The 20,797-nt window shown below is 40.4% G+C and overlaps 3 protein-coding genes across 4 annotated transcripts; 2 read left to right on the plus strand and 1 right to left on the minus strand.

The window, feature by feature from the left end:
- Positions 1 to 4: 4 nt before the first annotated feature.
- Positions 5 to 3,787, plus strand: atp6ap1b (ATPase H+ transporting accessory protein 1b). The gene is made up of 10 exons (XM_056274401.1): positions 5 to 143; positions 381 to 501; positions 945 to 1,019; positions 1,113 to 1,306; positions 1,413 to 1,450; positions 1,559 to 1,644; positions 1,870 to 2,096; positions 2,215 to 2,250; positions 2,481 to 2,718; positions 2,893 to 3,787. Exons 1-10 carry the CDS (start codon positions 22 to 24, stop codon positions 3,103 to 3,105), a joined length of 1,350 nt encoding a protein of 449 aa, XP_056130376.1. The 5' UTR covers positions 5 to 21; the 3' UTR covers positions 3,106 to 3,787.
- Positions 3,788 to 4,104: 317 nt separating this feature from the next.
- Positions 4,105 to 7,353, plus strand: LOC130129340 (protein pitchfork-like). Its single transcript, XM_056299003.1, has 5 exons — positions 4,105 to 4,269; positions 4,865 to 4,963; positions 5,091 to 5,224; positions 5,322 to 5,439; positions 7,272 to 7,353. Exons 1-5 carry the CDS (start codon positions 4,105 to 4,107, stop codon positions 7,335 to 7,337), a joined length of 582 nt encoding a protein of 193 aa, XP_056154978.1. The 3' UTR covers positions 7,338 to 7,353.
- A 488-nt stretch (positions 7,354 to 7,841) lies between these two features.
- taf8 (TAF8 RNA polymerase II, TATA box binding protein (TBP)-associated factor) lies at positions 7,842 to 17,900 on the minus strand. Of its 2 annotated transcripts, none has more exons than XM_056273428.1 (8): positions 16,788 to 17,900; positions 13,274 to 13,433; positions 13,066 to 13,164; positions 12,905 to 12,967; positions 12,608 to 12,732; positions 9,380 to 9,527; positions 8,991 to 9,133; positions 7,842 to 7,982 (listed from the first exon to the last, which is right to left on the minus strand). In XM_056273428.1, exons 1-8 carry the CDS (start codon positions 16,833 to 16,835, stop codon positions 7,842 to 7,844), a joined length of 927 nt encoding a protein of 308 aa, XP_056129403.1. In that variant the 5' UTR covers positions 16,836 to 17,900. The 2 variants fall into 2 exon arrangements, with proteins under 2 accessions (XP_056129403.1, XP_056129404.1); XM_056273429.1 differs by lacking the exon at positions 16,788 to 17,900 and adding an exon at positions 13,969 to 14,023.
- Positions 17,901 to 20,797: the final 2,897 nt, after the last annotated feature.

Below are 20,797 nucleotides of genomic sequence, written 5' to 3' on the forward strand. Positions count from 1 at the left end.
GAGCTTTGCGGAAAACCGAACATGTCAGGACCAGGGTGTTCAAGCGAAGTGCGCTCAATGGCCATTATTGCCGTTTTAGTATTATTTCTCACTAAATCAAGCTCCGCTGGACATGTGCCACTTTTATTGTGGTCTTCTGACGGGTAAATAATATATTTTGTTGATTTTCTATGCCGTGATATTAACGCAGTCTTGAGCTAGACCGCGGCCAGTTTCCCATCAGGCTAGGCTAATGCTAACATGTTCTCTCAACTTTCCCTTCAAACGGTTAGCTAAAGATGGAACCGACCAAGCTCAAAGCTTGTGCTTTCGATATATGCGAATAAACAGTTTATTCTACAGAGTGAAATTAACATTTGTTATTTTCTTCGTTTGTGTAGTTTACCACCTTTGGCCTCACCAACAGCTGGTCACATCATGCCCACTGACCGACTGCATAAGTATCTCAGCTCAGCCTTTGCCTCGGGTCCACACACTGTGCTGCTGTTTCTGCAGGAAAAGGTCAGGCATGAGTCACTGCATGGTTGCTATAAGCCTTACCAGTTAAACTTTTGAAATTGAGAATTAACAGTTTGTCTAGTTTCCAAGGAGGCAGCTCTTGGTCCAGCGATTTATCCAGTACAGGCAAATTGTCCTTTTGAAGTGAAGTGTTCGTAATTGTGAATAAGCCAGTGTTGTAACAGTTGTATGTAAATGATTTGTTCAATTAAAATGAGTCAACCGGCTCCGTAGACACGCAGCAGGCACTCATGACTTAGTTATACTCACTGTGGTGTGACTGAGCGTTAGGGAAAATGTATGTGGCTGGCTAGGACTGTGTTTTCTATCTAATTATTTTCGCTGTTTTGAAATTGCACAATAATAATTGCATAGCTTCAAGTTTTTGTCTGTTTCTGCCTGAAATGTTGTCTGTGAAACCAATATTTATTAATATTTTTCACTAGTTGAGCAAAGATGACTTCACAGTGTTTGGTGGAGTGTTTGGAAACAAGCAAGATAGTGTCTTTCACAACGTTGAGGTATGCTCGGTTTTACGATCAATTGTTGGCTTAAATTGTTCAAAATGCTAAATTATACCAAATTCAAATTAGTTGTCTTTTACTCTTATCCAGGCTGCACTACATTCCTCTTCCTTCTCATTGGTCTTTCCTGCCGTGGCATGGCCTGGAACCAGCACCATACCGGCTCTATTGCAGGAGAAGCTTGGTGTTCCACCTCTTCTTGTAGATCCAGATACTCTTTCACATCTAACTCTCAATGCATCTGGCAGCAACTTGCTGCTCTTCAGCCTTCCGTATCATACTAGGTGAGGTTCTTTGCTATCAGCAGTTTCAATAGTTAATGAGTTCATCTTTGTGCAAACTTGTGATTGAGAACACAAGTTAGTTACCTCTTTATCCTCTGCCTTACAGCTCATACAAATCATGTAAGGAAGTCCTACACAACAACGGTAAGTCTTAACCAGTGAATGTAATGTAAAAATGCATGTGTTCATATGTGTAATCAACCACTGATTTAGACATGTACAATAAGTAATTGAGCCACCTTTTTTCCACAGATGAAATTGTTGGGGAAGTTCTGAGTGTAATGAAAGCCAAAAATATCCCCTACACTGCCATCTACACAGGACTCCAGCCATCAAGAGTAAGACATTCTGACTCACATCCTGAAATACCTACACGCCATGTGCATCTCTTTATTCATACATTTTGGAGAACTAGAATGAATCCAGTTCTCTTTTTACTGATTGCTTTCTGTCCTCTTACAACAGCAGATAAAATGCAAAACAAACACAGGATTAGAATATAATATTAGGGAAAAAATATTTCAAATGTAGTTTGATCATCTTTCTCTTTCTTATCCTTCCAGGTCATTGCAGAGACATCCTTGTCCAACCAGCCAATTGGTCGCTCCTTGCTTCAAACCAGTGTAGATGAAGTCAAAGCCCCTATAATGTTCAATGTATCTGATGCCCCTTGCATAATGCTTTGGGCTCAAAACCTCAGTGTCAGCGTCTCAAGCGCATCAGAATGGATTGACCTTGCTGCACAGGTGCCTACCCTTGCGGGGTCCCTCTGCAACAGCACTAACTCATTGTGAGAATACAACTCCCTACCTTATAAATAATATCCAAGCTGTGTTGGTGTTAGCCAAGTGCATTTTGTGTTGGTCCTCTAAAGCAGCAAAAAAATTTAACTTTTTTTTTTTTCTAAGGCTCGTCCTTAATTATCCATCAGGTATCACCGTAAGGTAAGTAAAGAGCTTAGATTGGTAATGTGTTTTATATCATGGTGATGTTTTAAATTGTATTGCTGTATGTTTCCTTGAGCAAATTAAGTCACTATCCTTTTTGCAGAGTTGTAGTCTGCTATTCTATGCCATTCACCTATTAGGGCAAGATACCGTTTTCGTTTTATGCATCACATGGTTTGATATGCTGAGTGAGGCATGACACTCATCATTGTTCTCTTCATCTCTAGTTTTGCCATGAGTCAGCGGTTCTATGCGGTGTCCGCAAGAAACTGGTTCACCTTGGACAGGGTGCAGCTACAATTCAATGGCCAAGCAGCATCGTTCAGTGGTAGTCGTGATATCTACGCTCCTGCAGAATACTCTTTCCACTGCCAGTCTGTTACCAGCTTTCAAGATGCACTTCTAGTACCAAACAACACCAACCAAAACACTTCACAGTGGAGGATCAACTTCATAGACTTTCAGGTATATACACGGCTCTGTATTTTTTTCCAATCTGTGCATAGCATACTTAATGCGAAGCATGGAGTGCTGAATTAGATAGGTCTGCTCAACAAGCTCAATTTTGATGTCAATAATTTAATAAGTTCAACATCATTGTCTTATTTACTTTTTTGCATGTTTGTTTGTGTGATGCAGATTCAGGGCTTCGGTTTGGCAAATGGGACAAATTTCTCCTATGCCAGCGACTGTGCAGGATTCTTTACTGCTGGAATTTGGATGGGCCTGCTTACCTCACTGCTCATGGTGTTAATTCTCGTGTATGGCCTGCATATGATCATGCAGCTCAACACCATGGACCGTTTTGACGATCCCAAAGGTCCCTCCATCTCTGTACCACAGTCAGAGTAACACACATGTATATGTACATATACACTCTGAGATCACTGTGCTGTTAAATTGTTCATGGACATGGGAGATTCCCACCTTGTCAGCAAAGTTGTGGACCTTCGGAACGTTCTCTTTGAAGATATTTGCAAGGTTGATTTGATTGAATAATTTTCTTGGCCGACTTTGCTTTTAATCTATTGTTTCTCCTCAGCAGTCATTGATAAGTTTCTCCTCCTGATATCTTTGTGATCCTTTTGTCCTGCAAGTCATTATCTAATCTTTCATGGTCTTCAAGTTCTAAAATAGAAAACAGTATTTTCTTACAGTTTGCACTGGTTCTTTTTTGAATGTGCAGGCTAAACATGACTGAGTGCCACTGTTTGTTATTGCAAGGGGAAGTTTTCCTAGCATGATTTACATTTGCGTGCCAGAGAATGCCTTTTTGCCAAAGTGATGTAAATGTGACTGTTGCACGTTGTGGTACAAGTTTTACTGTTCAGTTTCCCCAATTTCTCTCAACTGCTTAATTTGAAAATTACTAAAATAATTTCCTGTATATAAGCTGCTGACCACTGTTTGCCTTTAGAAAAATACAGTACTTATCATTTTATGAATCATCATCGCCTTTAGGAAGTGCCTTATAGAGTTGTGGATGTTTTTTCTTAAGTTATTTGTGGAAAAAAATAAATTCATGTACCGACTGTGCTGAAACAGTGTCTCGGTTCAATTCAAACTCAACAAATTACCAGTTCAACCAAACGTCAAACATTCAATTCAGTTCACCCGTCAAACATTTGAGATTTCCGTCAACCAATGAGGGTTGGATAAAGAGATTGACAGGTTTTTGGTTTTTTTTTTCCCCATTAAGTAAAATCCACACACGAACAGGCAGGATAAATCAACGAAACCTGGTTGCCATCGTTACAGTCTAAACAAGAATAGATCATGGCCGTGCGGGAGGCCGGTAACAAACACGTCGGAGGAATTTAAAACTTCAAACTTTTGCATGCAACCTCGATCATGATTTCTAACCAGGTTTCTGTAGCTCCTCTTCGCAGCGTGGCGTTTGGCAGCTGCCAGGAGAGGAAACTCTTTCCTACTCACTACGCGCCGAACCGACTGGGCAACCAAACGTTACGCCAGCAAGCGTCGCATCTGGGGCCCGGCTGCCATGAAAACCATGAGGTTGTTCTCTCGACTTGTTTTTCCACCTTTAAACTCCGCTTTACACTGTCTCACATAAGTTCAAACTTTTCTAACGATTTGTCCATATGCTGCCGAAATAGCACAGTGGCGCAAATTTATAGTAGTTATTAACCGGCGCATGCGCAGTAACACGGTAGAAAGGCTGAAAGCGCTAGGATTAAAGGCTGAACGATATTGGGGGGGGGGGCAACGCTGCAATATTTTTGGTGTTTTTGGTGATATGTATTACAATGTCACTGCAATGTCAAAGAACATAAGGGACATAATTTCACCGAATATATGCAGCAAAGTTCAGTTCCATAATTGTTAAAAGCGGGCCTTTGCTAGATTTTGTTTCCTAACAAGCAATGACTTTTAGTTTAGTTAAGTAAGTAAGTGGCCCAACATGACTGAGTTTACCTCATACAGCATCCTTTTCAGTGTGACTATTTCCTGTGTATATAATTTTACAATATTGTTCAGCCCTACTAGGTTCAGACAACTTTATAAACAACTTTGTCTCTCTTGGCTCATGGCTATAGGCTATTGTGAAATTTGCCAAACGGTAAGGTTGTACTGGATATTTTCTCCACAGCTTCGTACCATGATGTATGAGATACAGACAAAACCAGAAAGTAAGAAGGGATATGTTCTTTCAGCGAGGACAGCTGCACGTTTCTTGCCTTGTAACAAGGTAATGTTGAGAAAAGATACCAGAAACTAGTCCGTCGATCAGTCAGTAAGAGTGATAAAATACTTTTCACAAGATACAGTTGTCAAGTTTGACCATTCAGTACTTGTCTTCGCACTGCTCTCAACAGACACCGACCCCTTCACCCCAAAAGTACCAACAGGATCAAACCCAGTCCAAAGTCTGTCCCCCTGGCCAAACACCTTTCAGTTCAACTGCACAGAGGTTCAAAACCACATCTAGTAAAGCTGATGGCAGTCCAGGGTAAGTAAGGGTGGAGGGATTGACATCTACAACTATCAACTCCATTTCAAATGTATTCAAACCCACTGACAGTTTTTTTTTTAATATCATAATACAGCCCTGGCACATATGCTCATGATACAGTTAGGAACAGGAAAGTGACTTGGCCGATGAGGTTTGGGTCCCCAGACTGGTCCAGGCAGCCACAGCTGGAGAAGAGATCATTGAGAGTTGAAGTAGGTTAAGCAACACGGCTTAAAGACACAATCCAGAATTTGGGGTAAATTTCCATTAGATTCTTCGATACCTAAAACCCAATGGAATAACCGTATTCAAATATGGGTGCTGCTTGTCCAGTCACACACCCTCTTAACCATTGTGCTCCATTTTGAATAACCATCGATAAACGTTAATAGTTTAGATGAAGATAAGATACGTTGGGTATTTTTAAATAAAATTCAAAATTATATTACTATCAAATTTCATGGTGGCCTGGGTCAACGTGACTGGTGAGCAGAACACCAGTCAGCCAAAATATTAAAAGCACCTTATGCCACTGCCATCAAGGGATACCATTGCCATGAAGGAGTGTACCTGTTCTGCAATAATGTTTAGGTAGGTGGTATGTGTCAAAGTAACATCCCCATGAAAGCCAGGACCCAAGGTTTCCCAGCAGAACATTGCCCAGAGCATCACACTGCTTCCACCAGCTTGCCTTCCTCCCATAGTGCATCCTGGTGCCATCTCTTCCCCAGGTAAACGATGCACACACACCCAGCCGTCCACATGATGTAAAAGAAAATGTGATTCATCAGACCCGGCCACCTTCTTCCACTGCTCCATGGTCCAGTTCTGGCACTCATGTGCCCATTGTCGGGGCTTTTGGCAGTGGACAGGGGTCATCATGGACACTCTCACCAGTCTGCGGCTACGCAGCCCCATATGCAAAAAGCTGTGATCCACTGTGTGTCCTGACACCTGTCTATCCTAGCATTAACTTTTTCAGCAATTTGAGCTACAGTATCCCTTCTCTGGGATCGGACCAGACAGGCTAGCTTTCACTTCCCATGCACATCAGTGAGCCTTGGGTGCCCATGACCCTGTCACCGGTTCACCGGTTGTCCTTCCTTGGACCACTTTTGGTAGGTACTGACCACTGCATACCAGGGACACCCCACAAGCCCTGCAGTTGTGGAGATGCTCTGACTCAGTCGTCTAGCCATCACAATTTGACCCTAGTCATAGTCACTCTGATCCTTACGCTTGCCTGTTTTTCCTGCTTCCAACACATCAACTTCAAGAACTGACTGTTCACTTGCTGCAAAATATATCCCACTCCTCGACAGGTGCCATTGTGTCAAGTCAATTTTATTTGTATAGCCCAATATCACAAATTAGCCTTAGTGGGCTTTACAGCAACACAACATCCTGTCCTTAGAGCCTCGCATCAAATAAGGAACAACTCCCTAAAAAAAAAAAAAACTTTTGAGAAAAAATAGGAAGAAACCTCAGGGACAGCAAGAGGAGGGATCTCTCTCCCAAGACAGACAACGTGCAATGGATGTTGTGTTTACACAATTTACAGAATACAACATTGAAAGATGAACAATGTTATTCACTTACCTGTCAGTGGCTTTTAATGTTTTGGGTGATCGGTGTACATCCATTGCCAATTAATGAACAGAATGGGGTTAAGAAAACAAAACAAGTATCAAGGTTTTCAGACAAAAAACAAATTTATTAAAAAAAAAAAAAATCCACCAGTGGGTCAGAAGGCAACTTCTCACATTTCTTAAGAATACTGGTCTGATCTAGCCACACAGCTTAAAGCCGCCAATAAACTGATTAAAACTGGCTTAAGAGTTTATGTGAAAATGACATATTGTTTGAACAGCTAATAGTGCTCCTATTCCACATGAGGGCACCTGTGTCAAAAATAAAAGATATTACATGCTAGTGCCATTTAAAAATGATTTCCAATGTATTTAAATGGGATATAGATTTCAGTGGGAATATATTAACAAACATGAAGCAACAACAAACACCCTTTTTTTTTTTTCCTCATCAGCTTGACTACGACAAGGAGTTCAAGAAGCAGAGGGCTAGACTGGCATACCTGAGTTTGTACTACTAAGTATGAATCTGGAAGAGGACAGACACTAGATGAGTTCTGTGATTTCTGCATCTATATAGTCTCCTCAATTCAGTCTAAACTAAACAGATAAAGGGCACAATGTCAGCAATGTGTTTTAACCAAAAAAATAAGTGAAAAGTCTAAAAATAAAAAAAAAACATCTGTTATTCACAAAACGACTGGACTTTTCATTTTTAAATCTATTGCATTTCCTACAAAATGACCATTAGAAAAAAAGTGAATGGAAGTGAAGGTGAATGCTTGCTAATCACAACAATTGACGCAAGGGAAAAAAATGTTTGGAATCATCACTGGAAAATAGTTAATACAGTCAGTCTTTAGCATAACTGGCCCCAGATTTTAAAGAAAAGCAGCTGCTGGTCTAGGGTCTTGCACCAGGCTTCAGTACAGGGCCACTTCTCTCTAAGGGGTGAATCACTGACTGAGTTGCTGAATTGAACAGCTGGTGAAGCAGGTAACAGTTTATTTGTTCCAGCTATGTGCTCACTTCTTCCTCCTCACTTTGGGTTTCTTGACTGGTCTGAGGTATGGGTTGTCTATCATGTTCTCCTCACTAGCCTTTGCGGAGGGAACAACACCACTGGGAGGCAGCATGGAATTCTCCTTGTCTGCAGCCGGATCGTCCTGAGAGGGTCAAGAGAAACCAAAGCCAAGCATGTGACATAAGAGATATGGTCTATGAATGGACAGAAGTGAGCAGAACACTATTCAGAAACTTCCAAAACCTCACAACCAATTTCTATGTACATCAGTTGCGTTTCTGTTTTTTCTGTATTTACATTTGGATTCCATTTTCTGAGTTTAGTAACTGGCCTTTGATTTTAGAAGTATTTGAATAATTTCCAACCATGCCGATCTCCAATACAGCAATCATTCAAAATTATGGCACTTTTTCACTCCAAAGTGAGTTCGAAATAAATAGAGTAATAGGCAGTAAGTGCAGGCTCATCATTGTCCGCAACCTGGCTTAAGAGATTTAAATTAGAAAAGCCACGAAACTGACAAGATGAAATCTGCATTAAATATAGAGTACCATAACGCCAGGACATTTAAGAAGGTAAACTACATGAACAATAGAGACATTTTTTCATTTGTGAAAGACTCAAAGCAAACAAAATGCATGGGCACTAAGTCTATCCTTCATTTGATATTATAGGCATTTGGTACATAGTTAAAGCCTACCATTTGCATTCCTCAGTACTCGTCTCATACAGAGATGGCAACCAAACAGGGCCTTAATCAACAGCCTTACATAGTGGCCTGGTCTCTTGAGAGAAATGGAATATGCCACAGACATTACATCTCAAAACAATATTGTTGAAATATTTGTAAATATGATTTTTCTTTAAAGATTTTTGTAATAATATAAAATCTAACCCTAATGGCACCAACTATTTAGTAAAGATCCCCTTTAGATTCTACAAAGACTATTATGAGAATGCATAATCCTACAAATAAAGTGTAGCTAATAAGAAAAATCCTCTGTTCTGCTTCCTCATTTTGTGCAACATAACTGCACTTTTCAGTACATTTGTGGTATACAAATTGCCCTAAATACCGAGAAAGATCCTATTAAATGAGAATAGCCCCTCTGTTCATGTTATTAGTCAAGGCACTGCGATGAGGACTCACAGTGATTATGTTTCCTGTGGTGTTCTCGCTGTCTGTCTGGTCGTCTTGCTCAGAAGAGTCCGTCTCCTCCAGGGTCTGCAGCTCCAGTTCAGACGGCAGGAGGGCACTCAGATATGGGATGGTGCAGGGCTGGGCTGCGATCACTGACAACACAGCCACAGGCAATGTCATTATAACTCACACAAACATGACATAATATGTTCATTATACTGAGTATAACAGACAAGCATGTAAATACGCATGCAAATGCTTGCTCAAAGAGCAAGATTAGGTATGGTGTTAGTAAACAATAGTATGGTTTAGTACTGCACAGTAAACATGTATTGTCGCCGATACGCAAATTTGATTGAGTGTCTAAAAAGCAGGTGAGTAAGGACAGAATCACTCACAGGGAAAGGCAGTGATGTCATCTTTGAAGAGGCTCTGAGTTTCTCCAGTCTTGGCCATGAAGCGCGTTAGCGCCCGCTCAACATCTCTCCTCTGAGACGCAGCCTTCTCTCTCACCACTTGGTAGTCAGACACAGGTTCTCTAAATGTCTAAGTACGGAGAGAACAGCATATGTAAGACGAGGCTACTTTAAAAAATGTCAATGTTGGATCACATGACTCTCTTGCAAAATCAGAGTGCCAGCACAGGGATGAAATTGAATTGGTTTTCCATGAAGTTCTTGCAGTTAAAATACACTTGTTTTACACAATAGCTTATTCATGTAACATGAACAAGGACATTATGTGGAAATGAGTGAATGCTCGGCAATAGGCCATATATTTAATTTGAACACTTATGCTGTCTTTTGCTCGCAATTTGGCTTTGCTACAGGTCATGTCAACTGTCAAAGTTCTCTTAGGTAAAGCAATTGAGCCTTCACCTAGCAAGCCAGAGCTGTACTTATGAGTTGTTTGGCTTGCAAGGCAAGATGAGCCCCGCAAAAATTATTTGTTCATTGATTTGAATTAATTATCCCCACCAGGCGGAGTCTGTGTGTATCTGTCTGCGGCTGATCTCACATAGTACTGGACCTATCAGCCTAAAACTTTTTGTGCACAGTTGTTTATGACTATGATCAAGAACCTCTCATGGTTGCGGTAATTGAAAACCTTTGGAAAAAACATTTGTTCTTACTACCGCCGCTTCTCTTCATTCACACTCTAGCTCGCTCGACCAACACTGTCCTCTGTCGCTGCCTAATCTAAGTCAACCATGCGCATGCACAACTCACATCTACGGTTGACTCGCATCAGGCAGAGACATGATCAAAAATTACCATATTTCCTGGACTACAAGTTGCACCGGAGTATGTTACACTCAGTAATTAATTCGCACGTCAATATATTTTGAACTGTTTAAACTGTTTTTTTTGTTTTGTTTTTTTGTCATGCGTACTTTCACACAGAACGTGAGTATTATGCAATGAAAAAGTGACTTAATTTTTTTTTTTTGGAAAAAGGTTGATTTTCTGAACTTTTGCGCCACGAATAAAGACATCAACCAATCACGTTGCGTGGAACGGACGTCACATTACAACTCCTAATGACAATAGTGGACCTGTTGATTGCTGTGTTTCTCAACACCCTGTATTGTGTGACAAAGGACACAAAAATTATGAAGACAATCACCTCAAGGACAATGTGTGGAGGAGCATCATCAAACAGCTAGGCTATCAGGATAGTGAGTAGCTAATGTAGTTTACCTTTAGATGTAGTAGAGTTGGTAGCAAGGCAACCCTTCTTTGCTGACCCAGAGCCAGCCACAGTGCACCGCAATAGAGGAAGTGAGCCCAGCAGGGCCCAGACCGGCAATGGGTGGGGATCTCCTCATGACCCCGAAGGGAAGAGGGGGAGATCCCCATGCACTGCTGTACCTAAACTTGCCAGGATGAGCCCACCTCACGTCTCACAAATTCCAATTGCTGCCGGCATGAATAGTTTTGATGCAAAATATTCACGGGCGAGTATTTCGCATTTTTGTGTCATTTATTCGACATGTCCCTAGTGTGTAAAGGCCTTTAGTTGAAATGCAATGTATTCGTCCAACAAAATTGGAATTGCTGCCGTCTGGCAAACATTTCAGGACAATAAGATCTTGCACCAATAGAGAGGAACAGCTTCTTTCCCAGAGCTGTGGCCTCCATCACACCCCTCTCTGCCCAACCACAGAACAGAATACAGGTACTGTGAGCGCACACAGACATACAGTGCATCCGGAAAGTATTCACACAAGTTGGATTTTTATTTTTAATAAATTTCTACAAAACCTTTTTCGCTTAGTCATTATGGGGTATTGTATGTAGATTGATGAGGAAAAAAAAGGAATTTAATCCATTTTGGAATAAGGCTGTAACATAACAAATGTGGGGAAAGTGAAGGGGTGTGAATACTTTCCGGGTGCACTGTACATATTAAGGACTGATACAGACACACATAAGCACGCACACACACATACACCCAGACTGCTACCACACACAATTTATAACTTCTGTAACTTTGTAAATGTGTAAATTTTATGAAACTAGTGGTTTTTTTGTAATGCTTTTATTATTAATAATAATAATAATTATTAACATTGTTATCATTATTATTATATTTTACTACATCAGAAGAAGCCTGTGAAATTTCATTGTACCCGAGTATAGTGACAATAAAGATTATTCAATTCAGTTACATTGCATAAGTCATAGGACCAGCCAGACAAGTAAAAAACAGTGACTTATAGTCCAGGAAATACGGTAAAAGAATTTGATAATCCAAAAAAAATGCTAACGTTATAAAGGAACAACTTCCTCTAGGTTGCAGTCAAAACAAGAAGTGTTGCATATTCTTGTTACTGCCCGGTTTGAGTCAACCGTATATGTGAGTCGTGCATGCGCGAGCGTAAATGGTTTATCCAGCTTTATTATATTATGAAAATAAAGACAGGATTGGGGTTAGACCAAAATGGTCACGTAGCAAACATTTTCTTTTTGGAAAATGCAGGTTTATATTGGTTTACATTTTTTCTTTTTACACATTTCCTGTTCAATCAACTATGGCGCTGTGTTTAAGTGTTGTCAAGGCAGGAAAAACATTTTTTTCTGTCCATGTGTGCGTGTATCTGTCTGCTGCTAATCTCCCATACTACTGGACCTGTCAGCCTAATAATTCTTGTGTACAGTTATGACCGTATGATCAAGGACCTATCATGGTTGCGATGATTCAAAACCTTTGAAAAACCTGTTTATACCACAACTGAGTGCTAACTGCTCAGCTAGTTTTTCACCCAAGTCTGAGCACTGGAGAAGGATGGATATGCAGGCAGTGCCTCTGTATTTTTCCTTCTTCCAGTAGGTGAAAAAAGGGGTGCTTTGTCACCAAGTCTGAGTACTGGAGAAGGGGAGATATGCCTGGTGAGGATCTGCAATCTACTGAGTGCACTCGTCTAGTTCTGATTTAAAAATGGTTTAGATTGGCATCTTAAACATCTACATGTTAAAGTAACCTACAAGCAGAGAGATAGCTAGATGACTACAGCAAAGGAAGAAGCTAACCAGGAATTACATTTTCTTCTATTTGAGTACATTTGCACATAAGTTGTCCTTTAGAAGTAATTATCTTATTCTAAAAGATAACTGTTTACTCACAGGTGTTTTAATGTAGGTGTGAGGATCAGGGAACTCAGGAAAGTGGCTGGGGATATGAGGTGGATGGGTGCGCTTTTGTCCAGCTGTCAGTGCTTTGGGAACCACAGGGGCATTTGTCACTGGAGCTGGAATAAATTGAGTAAATATCTATAAAATCACATCCATGTTCGATTAAAGAACCCCCTTTCCAAAAAAAAACAAAACCAAGTTTTGCAGATAAATTTGCACTGTTACAGCATGTTATCCCAACATTATATGTCTTAAATTCATGTACTGACAGACTTTGTGTATACTTACGTGCAGTTATAACCATCCTCTGTGACCTTTTAGCATACACAGGGAGAGTATCTACATTGAAACCTATGGCGACAAACAGATTAAATGTTACAAATCTTGACTTTGAGAGTGCTTCATCACTTCAGTTTATGATTAGTATGTTAGTGTCATTTTGTACTCACCCATTTCGATAAGTGTGACAACTACATCTGAGAGGGTGGGGATGCTTCTGGCTGTGTGTTCACAGTAGGCTTTGGTACAGCGGCCTATTTCGTTCATATCTGAAAAATTCACAGGATGTTTTGAATCAATTGCAGTATACCACCATCTTGCAATTTCCAGAACTGGAACAAGACTTTCAGTTGAAAAACATTACTCATTCACACGTACAACTTTGCATCATCTCAGTGAGTGATTCCACAGCTGCCTTTTCTGCACTCTCGAACCCGCATTCTGTTAACAGGGCGCTGACCACAACCTGTAAGGTGCGACGTCGGGCAAGGTGATAGTTTTCTGCAGGGCTAGAAGCAGCTTTGCCACTACTTGAGCGCTAAAAAACAAAAACACATACATACAGTAAGAATCAAGTAAAAATGTATTCACCAAATACACTTTGTGATTATGAGTTGCACGGGCATGCATCAGAATTTTTCTTGATGTCAATGATGCCGTGGAACAAATAACATTGCACAAAAACACAGCTTACACACAAATTGCACAAGTACAATGAGGACCCTATAAAATACAGATCACGCTAGACAGAAGAGAATGAAATATAGAAAACAGTGCAGACCATATTTGGTGGGTATGCATTCAGCTCAAGTCATTAATGTTGCAAATAAATGTAAAAATGACAGAAGCAACAAGTGAAATGATAACATGAAAGCTCATTAAAGAAATTTCCCAATATCAATTTACAGCAGCAGCGTTAGTATTATAGCTACTGGTATTATGTTAAACCAACACAGTGCTTGATGGCATTAAGCACATTTTTTTTTTTTTATTTTAAAAATTTATTTCTGATTTTTCCCCTTTTTCTCCCAATTTAGTGGCCAATCGATCCCTATTTTAATTCAAACACCCACCCTCGCACTGTATGCGTTCGCCAACTGCATCTCTCCGGCCGGCAGTCTCGAAGGAGACCGCCTCCCCACTTTTTGTGACAATGCGACTCCAAGCCGAACCACTGTTTTTCCGACACACACAGAGACGCATTCACGTGACGAACACAAGCCGACTCCGCCCCCCTCCCGAAGACAGCGTTGCCAATGATTGCTGCTTCATGGAGTCCGGCCATAGTCGGATCTGACGAGACCGGGGCGCGAACCCCAGTCCCCAGTGGGCAACTGCAGGCATTAAGCACATTTAAGTGCGTTGGTGATGTGCAATCCATGCCTTGCAGTTGCATTCTAAAATTCCAACAGAGAGGTATTCTAGATTCTAAAATTCGGGCAAAAGAGCAACTGAAACTCAAGAATTTCAACAGAACTCTGAAACTCCGATGTGGAGCCATTCTAAAGTCTAAAATTCCACAAGAAAAGCATTTTAAATTCTGTTGGGTCCAAGTATATATATAAAATAATCCAGTTCTTCAAGTAAATTCTTTCTGAGACAGTACAAGCCTGTTTCATGCCATAAGCAATCGTCAACTGTCAATAAAGCTACACGGGAAAGAACATATCATTAATTACCTCATCATGCACATCATGTGCACAATGTCCAATGGGGAAGGGAGAGGTGCCTACGTTCAAAAATTCAAAAACACGTGATGGCTAACAGTCCAATGGGGGTGAGGGTGGTTTGATATTTGTCTATTGGCATGATTTATTTATAATTACAAAATAGGTGCTTGTATCTATGTCTGCCAGACAATAAAGCAAGAACATACGTATAATGTTCTTTCCTGTGTAGCTTTATTGACAGCTGATGATTGCTCATGGCATGATTCAGGCTTGTACTGTCTCATAAAGAATTTAACTGAATCACTGGAGTGTATATATATATAGCGTTTTTTTCTATCGTCAATGGTGTTGAGTGCTCGACTAATGAGGAGCGGAATATCAACACGGATACAGGAAAAAAGATTTTAATGCATAGTAGTACAGGCCTGTTTCGTGCGTCTCGCACTCTTCAGCTGCTAAGTGCCGTGCACTCATCAGCTTGCACTTAGCAGCTGATGAGTGCGAGACACGCGAAACAGGCCTGTACTACTATGCATTAAAATCCAAAGGAGTTGAATCAAGTGCAACTGGACTTGGTATATATCCGTGAAGACGTTTCGCCTCTCATCCAACAGGCTTCCTCAGTTCGTGCCTTTCTGACTAGACAAAGCTAGTCCAGTCGCACTTGATTCAACTCCTTTGGATAACCATGACCTGGATGAATGAGAACACTGACAGACATATGCATTAAAATCTTTTTTCCTGTATCCGTGTTGATATATATATATATATATATATATATATATATATATATATATATATATATATAAACACATCCATCCACTATACAAACTACTTATCCTACTCTTAGGGTCGTGGGGATGCTGGAGCCTATCCCAGTAGTCATTGGGCGGCAGGCAGGGAGACACCCTGGACAGGCCGCCAGGCCATCACACAGGGCCGACACACACACACACACACACACACACACACACACACACACACATTCATAACTAGGGGCAATTTAGTATGGCCGATTCACCTGACCTACACGTCTTTGGACTGTGGGAGGAAACCGGAGTACCCGGGGGGAACCCACGCAGACAAGGGGAGAACATGCAAACTCCACACAGAGGACGACCTGGGACGAGCTCCAACGTTGGACTGCCCCGGGGCTCGAACCCAGAACCTTCTTGCTGTGAGGCGACCGCACTAACCACTGTGCCGCCTATATATATATATCAGAATCAGAATACTTTATTTATCCCCGAGGGGTAATTGAGTTCTATTACAGACACTCACGCGCTAATAACTAAAAACTACCAACATACAAGATAAGAAAATGGAAACAGAAACAAACAGAAATAAAAGATAAATAAAAAGGAAAAAAAAACAGAAATAAGAACAAAATATAAGATAGATGTAGGAAAAAACTTTAATTATATATATATATATATATATAGGAAACAGGAAAGCGTTTGGCTTTAATTTCAACTATGGCACGGCACGGCACTATGGACCAAATAATAAGTAATTAATATTATTTCATTAATAACAAACATGTTTTTAACCTTTTTCTTTTGTCTCTCAGACTGTTTACTGGCCTCAGCGCTGGCTACCCGGCTGGATAACACTTCTTTAGCAGCACATCGTGTTTAATTTTGGTAACTTTTGAATTTTCTAGTACAGGTGAAATTTTTTTTTTTTGCGAGAAAATTTGATCAGAAATGAGCGTTTGATCATTATCAATGCACATTATTAAACTATTTTTCCCCCACATGTCGTATTGTCCGGTGATGCTCCTATTTGAGCAGTATTCCTAATCAGCGGTTGAAAGTAGTTTCCTTCGCTTGAAACCGCGTCTTATTGTCCATCAGTTATATAAGTGAAACCTAGAAGCAAAACTGCGTTGAATGTAATTGAACTATTTCAGAGTCGACTTCCACCCATGGGATATAATACATTCAAGCAGAAAGAAACTGTATAGGAGGTATGCGACTATTTAATTTTGTTAAGAAGCAGCTGGGGCAGTCTACCCTCGATTTAAGTAGAGCAGGAACCACAAACTGGGAAGGAAGGAACAACTACTGCCATCCCCATGTTCTTCATGACATTGGCTGCATGGCAGAAACACCTAGGACTGTTCCGTGTTGATTGGACGGACGTTAAGCCGTACATGTTACATGAACCGTATCCGGGCTCGGTAAATCTAGATCATGGCGCGGCTCTAAAAACACTCTTACCGCCCCCGCGATGAGCGAACCGCTTGACGCCGCAGCAGGATCCGCCATCTGCAACTCTTAGCGCTCGGCGCCTTTGTATCACACTGTTTCTTGAGTAAAAAAAGAAGCCTTTATTGCATGAGAATCGCGACACCTATAGCACCAAAATAATTCACGACACTTCCGGTTTGTCGAACGGATGTCGAGTCCTCCCGATAGCGGGGCGAGTTTTACTACCGTCCTCTGGAGGAGGATAACGACATTACATGTTTGTGCTTCACGTCAACAGCTCAGGAAACCGAGGCAGAAACACGTCGATATTACCTATTACCTATATAATACTACCTATATAATTCAGCTTTTGATTATTCTTGGTAAATTCCACATCCACAAATCTAAATGGTCTGACTCCAAACCCTGCTTTCATGGTTTTGTTGTTGGACTCCAGCAGTATCGCGCCTTAATTGAAAATGTGAAAAACAAAAAAGCTATAAAGACTTTTGATATTTAAAGAAAGTAAATTTTATTTGAACCCTGAGAGGACTTATAACGAGTGGACTCCTCTTGTCTGTACAAATTTGTTTTGTTTTTGTTTGTTTGTGTTTTTTGTTTTTTGCTCTGTATGACAATTGTATACCTGCGTTATAAATAAAAGTTTTTTGGCAAAAAAAAAACACTTCGATAAGTGACTCTCCTAGGTTTACCAGCTACCTACTGTGATCTGATATCAGCTTGTATTTTAAATAAAGCAACGACATTTTTTATTAAACGTAGCTTACCTGTACATTTCAGCAATTAATATTCAAAACAACCATTCTTCAACTATCTTCTTGTCAGTGTATGGATGGAGCGCTGCAAATATAATAGGATTATTGCTAACAGGAGTAGAATAATAGTAGTCTTAATTAGTTGATATCTTGAAAATGGATTTATTACACAGCCAAATAAAATGCAGACATGCATTTCATTGCCAGATTCATCACAGAATATCTGCTAGGCAGCAGCAAGAAATCCTTGTAGCCTGCAGTTCTCAGCACATCTCCTTCTTAGTCACCTCTCTATCAAGGGGCAAAAAGAATGGTCTTCACTGTTTGTGCCATGGGGTGCTATTGCCATCAACTTTGTAATTATTTCTTTTAAGAGGCATGTAAGCGGTATGTGTTCCGATGCCCATTCAACAGATGCTTAGCCTTGGCCTCGGCCTCGATCTCAGTTGCTTTTATCCCTTGCACAACATCACAGCAAACATCGACAGTCTGCGGTTTTAGCATCTGTTTCTTTTTCTCCTTCTCTCCCAACATTTGCTTGGCTTCTCTCTCTTCAGCGGTCTCCTGCTCCAAAAACGGGAAGCAAACAGTTTCCACCAGACTGCCAACCACTCCAATTAATGCCAGAGTTGTGCCAAGCATGTAGATCTTTACCATGCTTTGGCTAGGCCTCTGGTTCAGCATTTCCTTTGCAATTGGGATGAGCTCACTAATAGTTTCCATGCTGCCTTCTGTTTCGTTTCTATGGAGGCAAAGCAGAAATTGACACAAATAATGAAAATATGAAAAGGATGTTCAAGATTTTGCACTGCAACATTTAAAAAAACTTTAAAATCATCTTTAAAATCATCTTTTAAAAAAAAGACTAGACAAACCTGAAATCTGTTTGTTAACTATGCACAAAATAAAAAGAGTACATACTGGCACTTACAGTGAAATGGACCCTGAATGTTGACGTTTTCCTGATGTTTGGCTCAATCAAGCACCTGCGGGCAAAAACACAAACTTGACATTCTGGAATATAAACACCAGGACACTCATGTCAACACCCACTGAGACATGCATATTCATAAGGTTGGAATGGATGTTTGTACACACTTCTCTGAGGGGAGTTTTGTGTGGGCCACATCTGATCCACCCAGTGGGCTGTTTTTGGTGATACTGTCAGGGCTTTTGGGGGATTATGGTTTATGGGTAAAAGGGCAAGGGTTTCCAGGATGAAAGGCCAAGAAAATCTCACATAAGGTTTTTAAGAACATTCAACAGACACAGTGACAGTATACAATATGTTACAACCTACAATGAATAATATCATGATATGTCTGAGTGTTTACTGTTCTGCAGCATTAATGTGTTCAAAACCTGTGACACTATAGACATGCAGGAGTCTATGTCACATGACTCTACAATGAAGAAACACACATATCAACATTGTGTTCAAGGATAGATCCAAAATTTCGTTGTATGTTCAGTGACGTGTCCTCAAAGGTGCAGGTATTTGTTTTGACCCAATTTCTGGAGTCTTTGAATTCCATATTGTCTCGTCTCTTAATTAATGGGTATATGTGTGAAAAAAGGATTAGCCATAATAGTCCATTAATTCAAATGTTTAAATGTTTATTTTGTTCCTAGTTAGGAAGTTTCTTTGATTGATTTGCATCTATCTATCTATCTATCTATCTATCTATCTATCTATCTATCTATCTATCTATCTATCTATCTATCTATCTATCTATCTATCTATCTATCTATCTATCTATCTATCTATCTATCTATCTATCTATCTATCTATCTATCTATCTATCTATCTATCTATCTATCTATCTATCTATCTATCTATCTATCTATCTATCTATTCATATGGCTCTGGTGTCTGTCGCCCATGCTTGCTCTATGATTGCAAGTATGAGCTGACATTGAAGCAATGAAAGATCAGTGGTTTGTGTGTGTGTGTGTGTGTGTGTGTGTGTGTGTGTGTGTGTGTGTGCACGCACACGCGTGTGCATGTGTGTATTTGTGAAACGCTTTGCCCTTTAACCCAATTCAATGCAAGAGATGAGGGTGAAAAAAAGAGGCGAGCGAGTTGTGCAATTTGTCTGATCTTTGTCACAGACAGCCATGTGTCACTCATACCGGCCAGCTTGGTGAAAGTGACAACTGTACAACATCACAAGAAATGTGCATATCCATACACATCTGAAGGCCACTTGAACCAGCGCACTACAGAATGTCATATATGGACTGCTCAGTTCACATGTTTATTTAGCTACTTGAGGATCAGCCGATGCCGCTGTGTCTACAGTGCAATCGATGAGACAGGACTTGTACGTACTCTAGTCCCCAGCACAGCTCTTAGACACTTGTGATGAATAAACTCCCCTCAATCCAAACACATACATCCGCAATGGCATTACCATATTAGTGCTCTCTCCTCCAGGCACTCGACTCTTATTCTCTACTGCACTTCAGCCCATCACCTTATTGCAGTTTGCATCCCCTGTCCAGAAGATATAGCTTGTACGAGTAACTTTACACTTTCTTTTTCTTGACAATGTGTGATCATTAACAAGCTCTGGCATCTGCCATTGACCTTACCCCACTTCAATGAATGATAGGTGATGTAGTAAATGAAGCAAAGCAAACAAAGGCAAAGTAGTGATTACAAAAGCAGGCCTATGTGTTCCTCTACACATGATATAATTTAACCACCCCTTGTTCTGCTTGAGTGAACCAGCTCATAGCTTACATATGAGAAGATAATGCTGTGAATGGGCCTGCCCTTGGGGTTATCATGTGGGTTCTGCACCCATCACTTCATCACATCACATCAAAACCCTGCTGATCAAACCTCTACCTCTTACCTTATCTGTACTTATCTGCCTAGCTCGCAACGTCACAACTAACATTTACCTACCAATTCCAACAAAGGTTTGAATGGTTAAATAAAGCCCACAGTGTAAGCCTACAGAAACGCAACCGATCTCAGTTTATCCACCTTTTTTTCTTTTTCTTTGAGGAATACTGTATATCTTCTTCTAACAGACATTTTAAAATGAATTGATATTTGAATGTTGTTAACTGTAAAGTGGAGCATGCCAGCCGATGCTGTGAGTAAACGTGCATTGTAAACATTGAGATGCAATTTGGGCTGTGCATTTTAATGTCCATCTTGACCCACATAATGCATGAAGAAATGGAAATAGACTCTAATCGTATGGGAGGAACATTTCTTGGCCTATATAAGAGAACAAAGGATATCAAAAT

This window comes from Lampris incognitus, chromosome 2, assembly GCF_029633865.1.
Source record: "Lampris incognitus isolate fLamInc1 chromosome 2, fLamInc1.hap2, whole genome shotgun sequence".
Taxonomy (NCBI): Eukaryota; Metazoa; Chordata; class Actinopteri; order Lampriformes; family Lampridae; genus Lampris; species Lampris incognitus.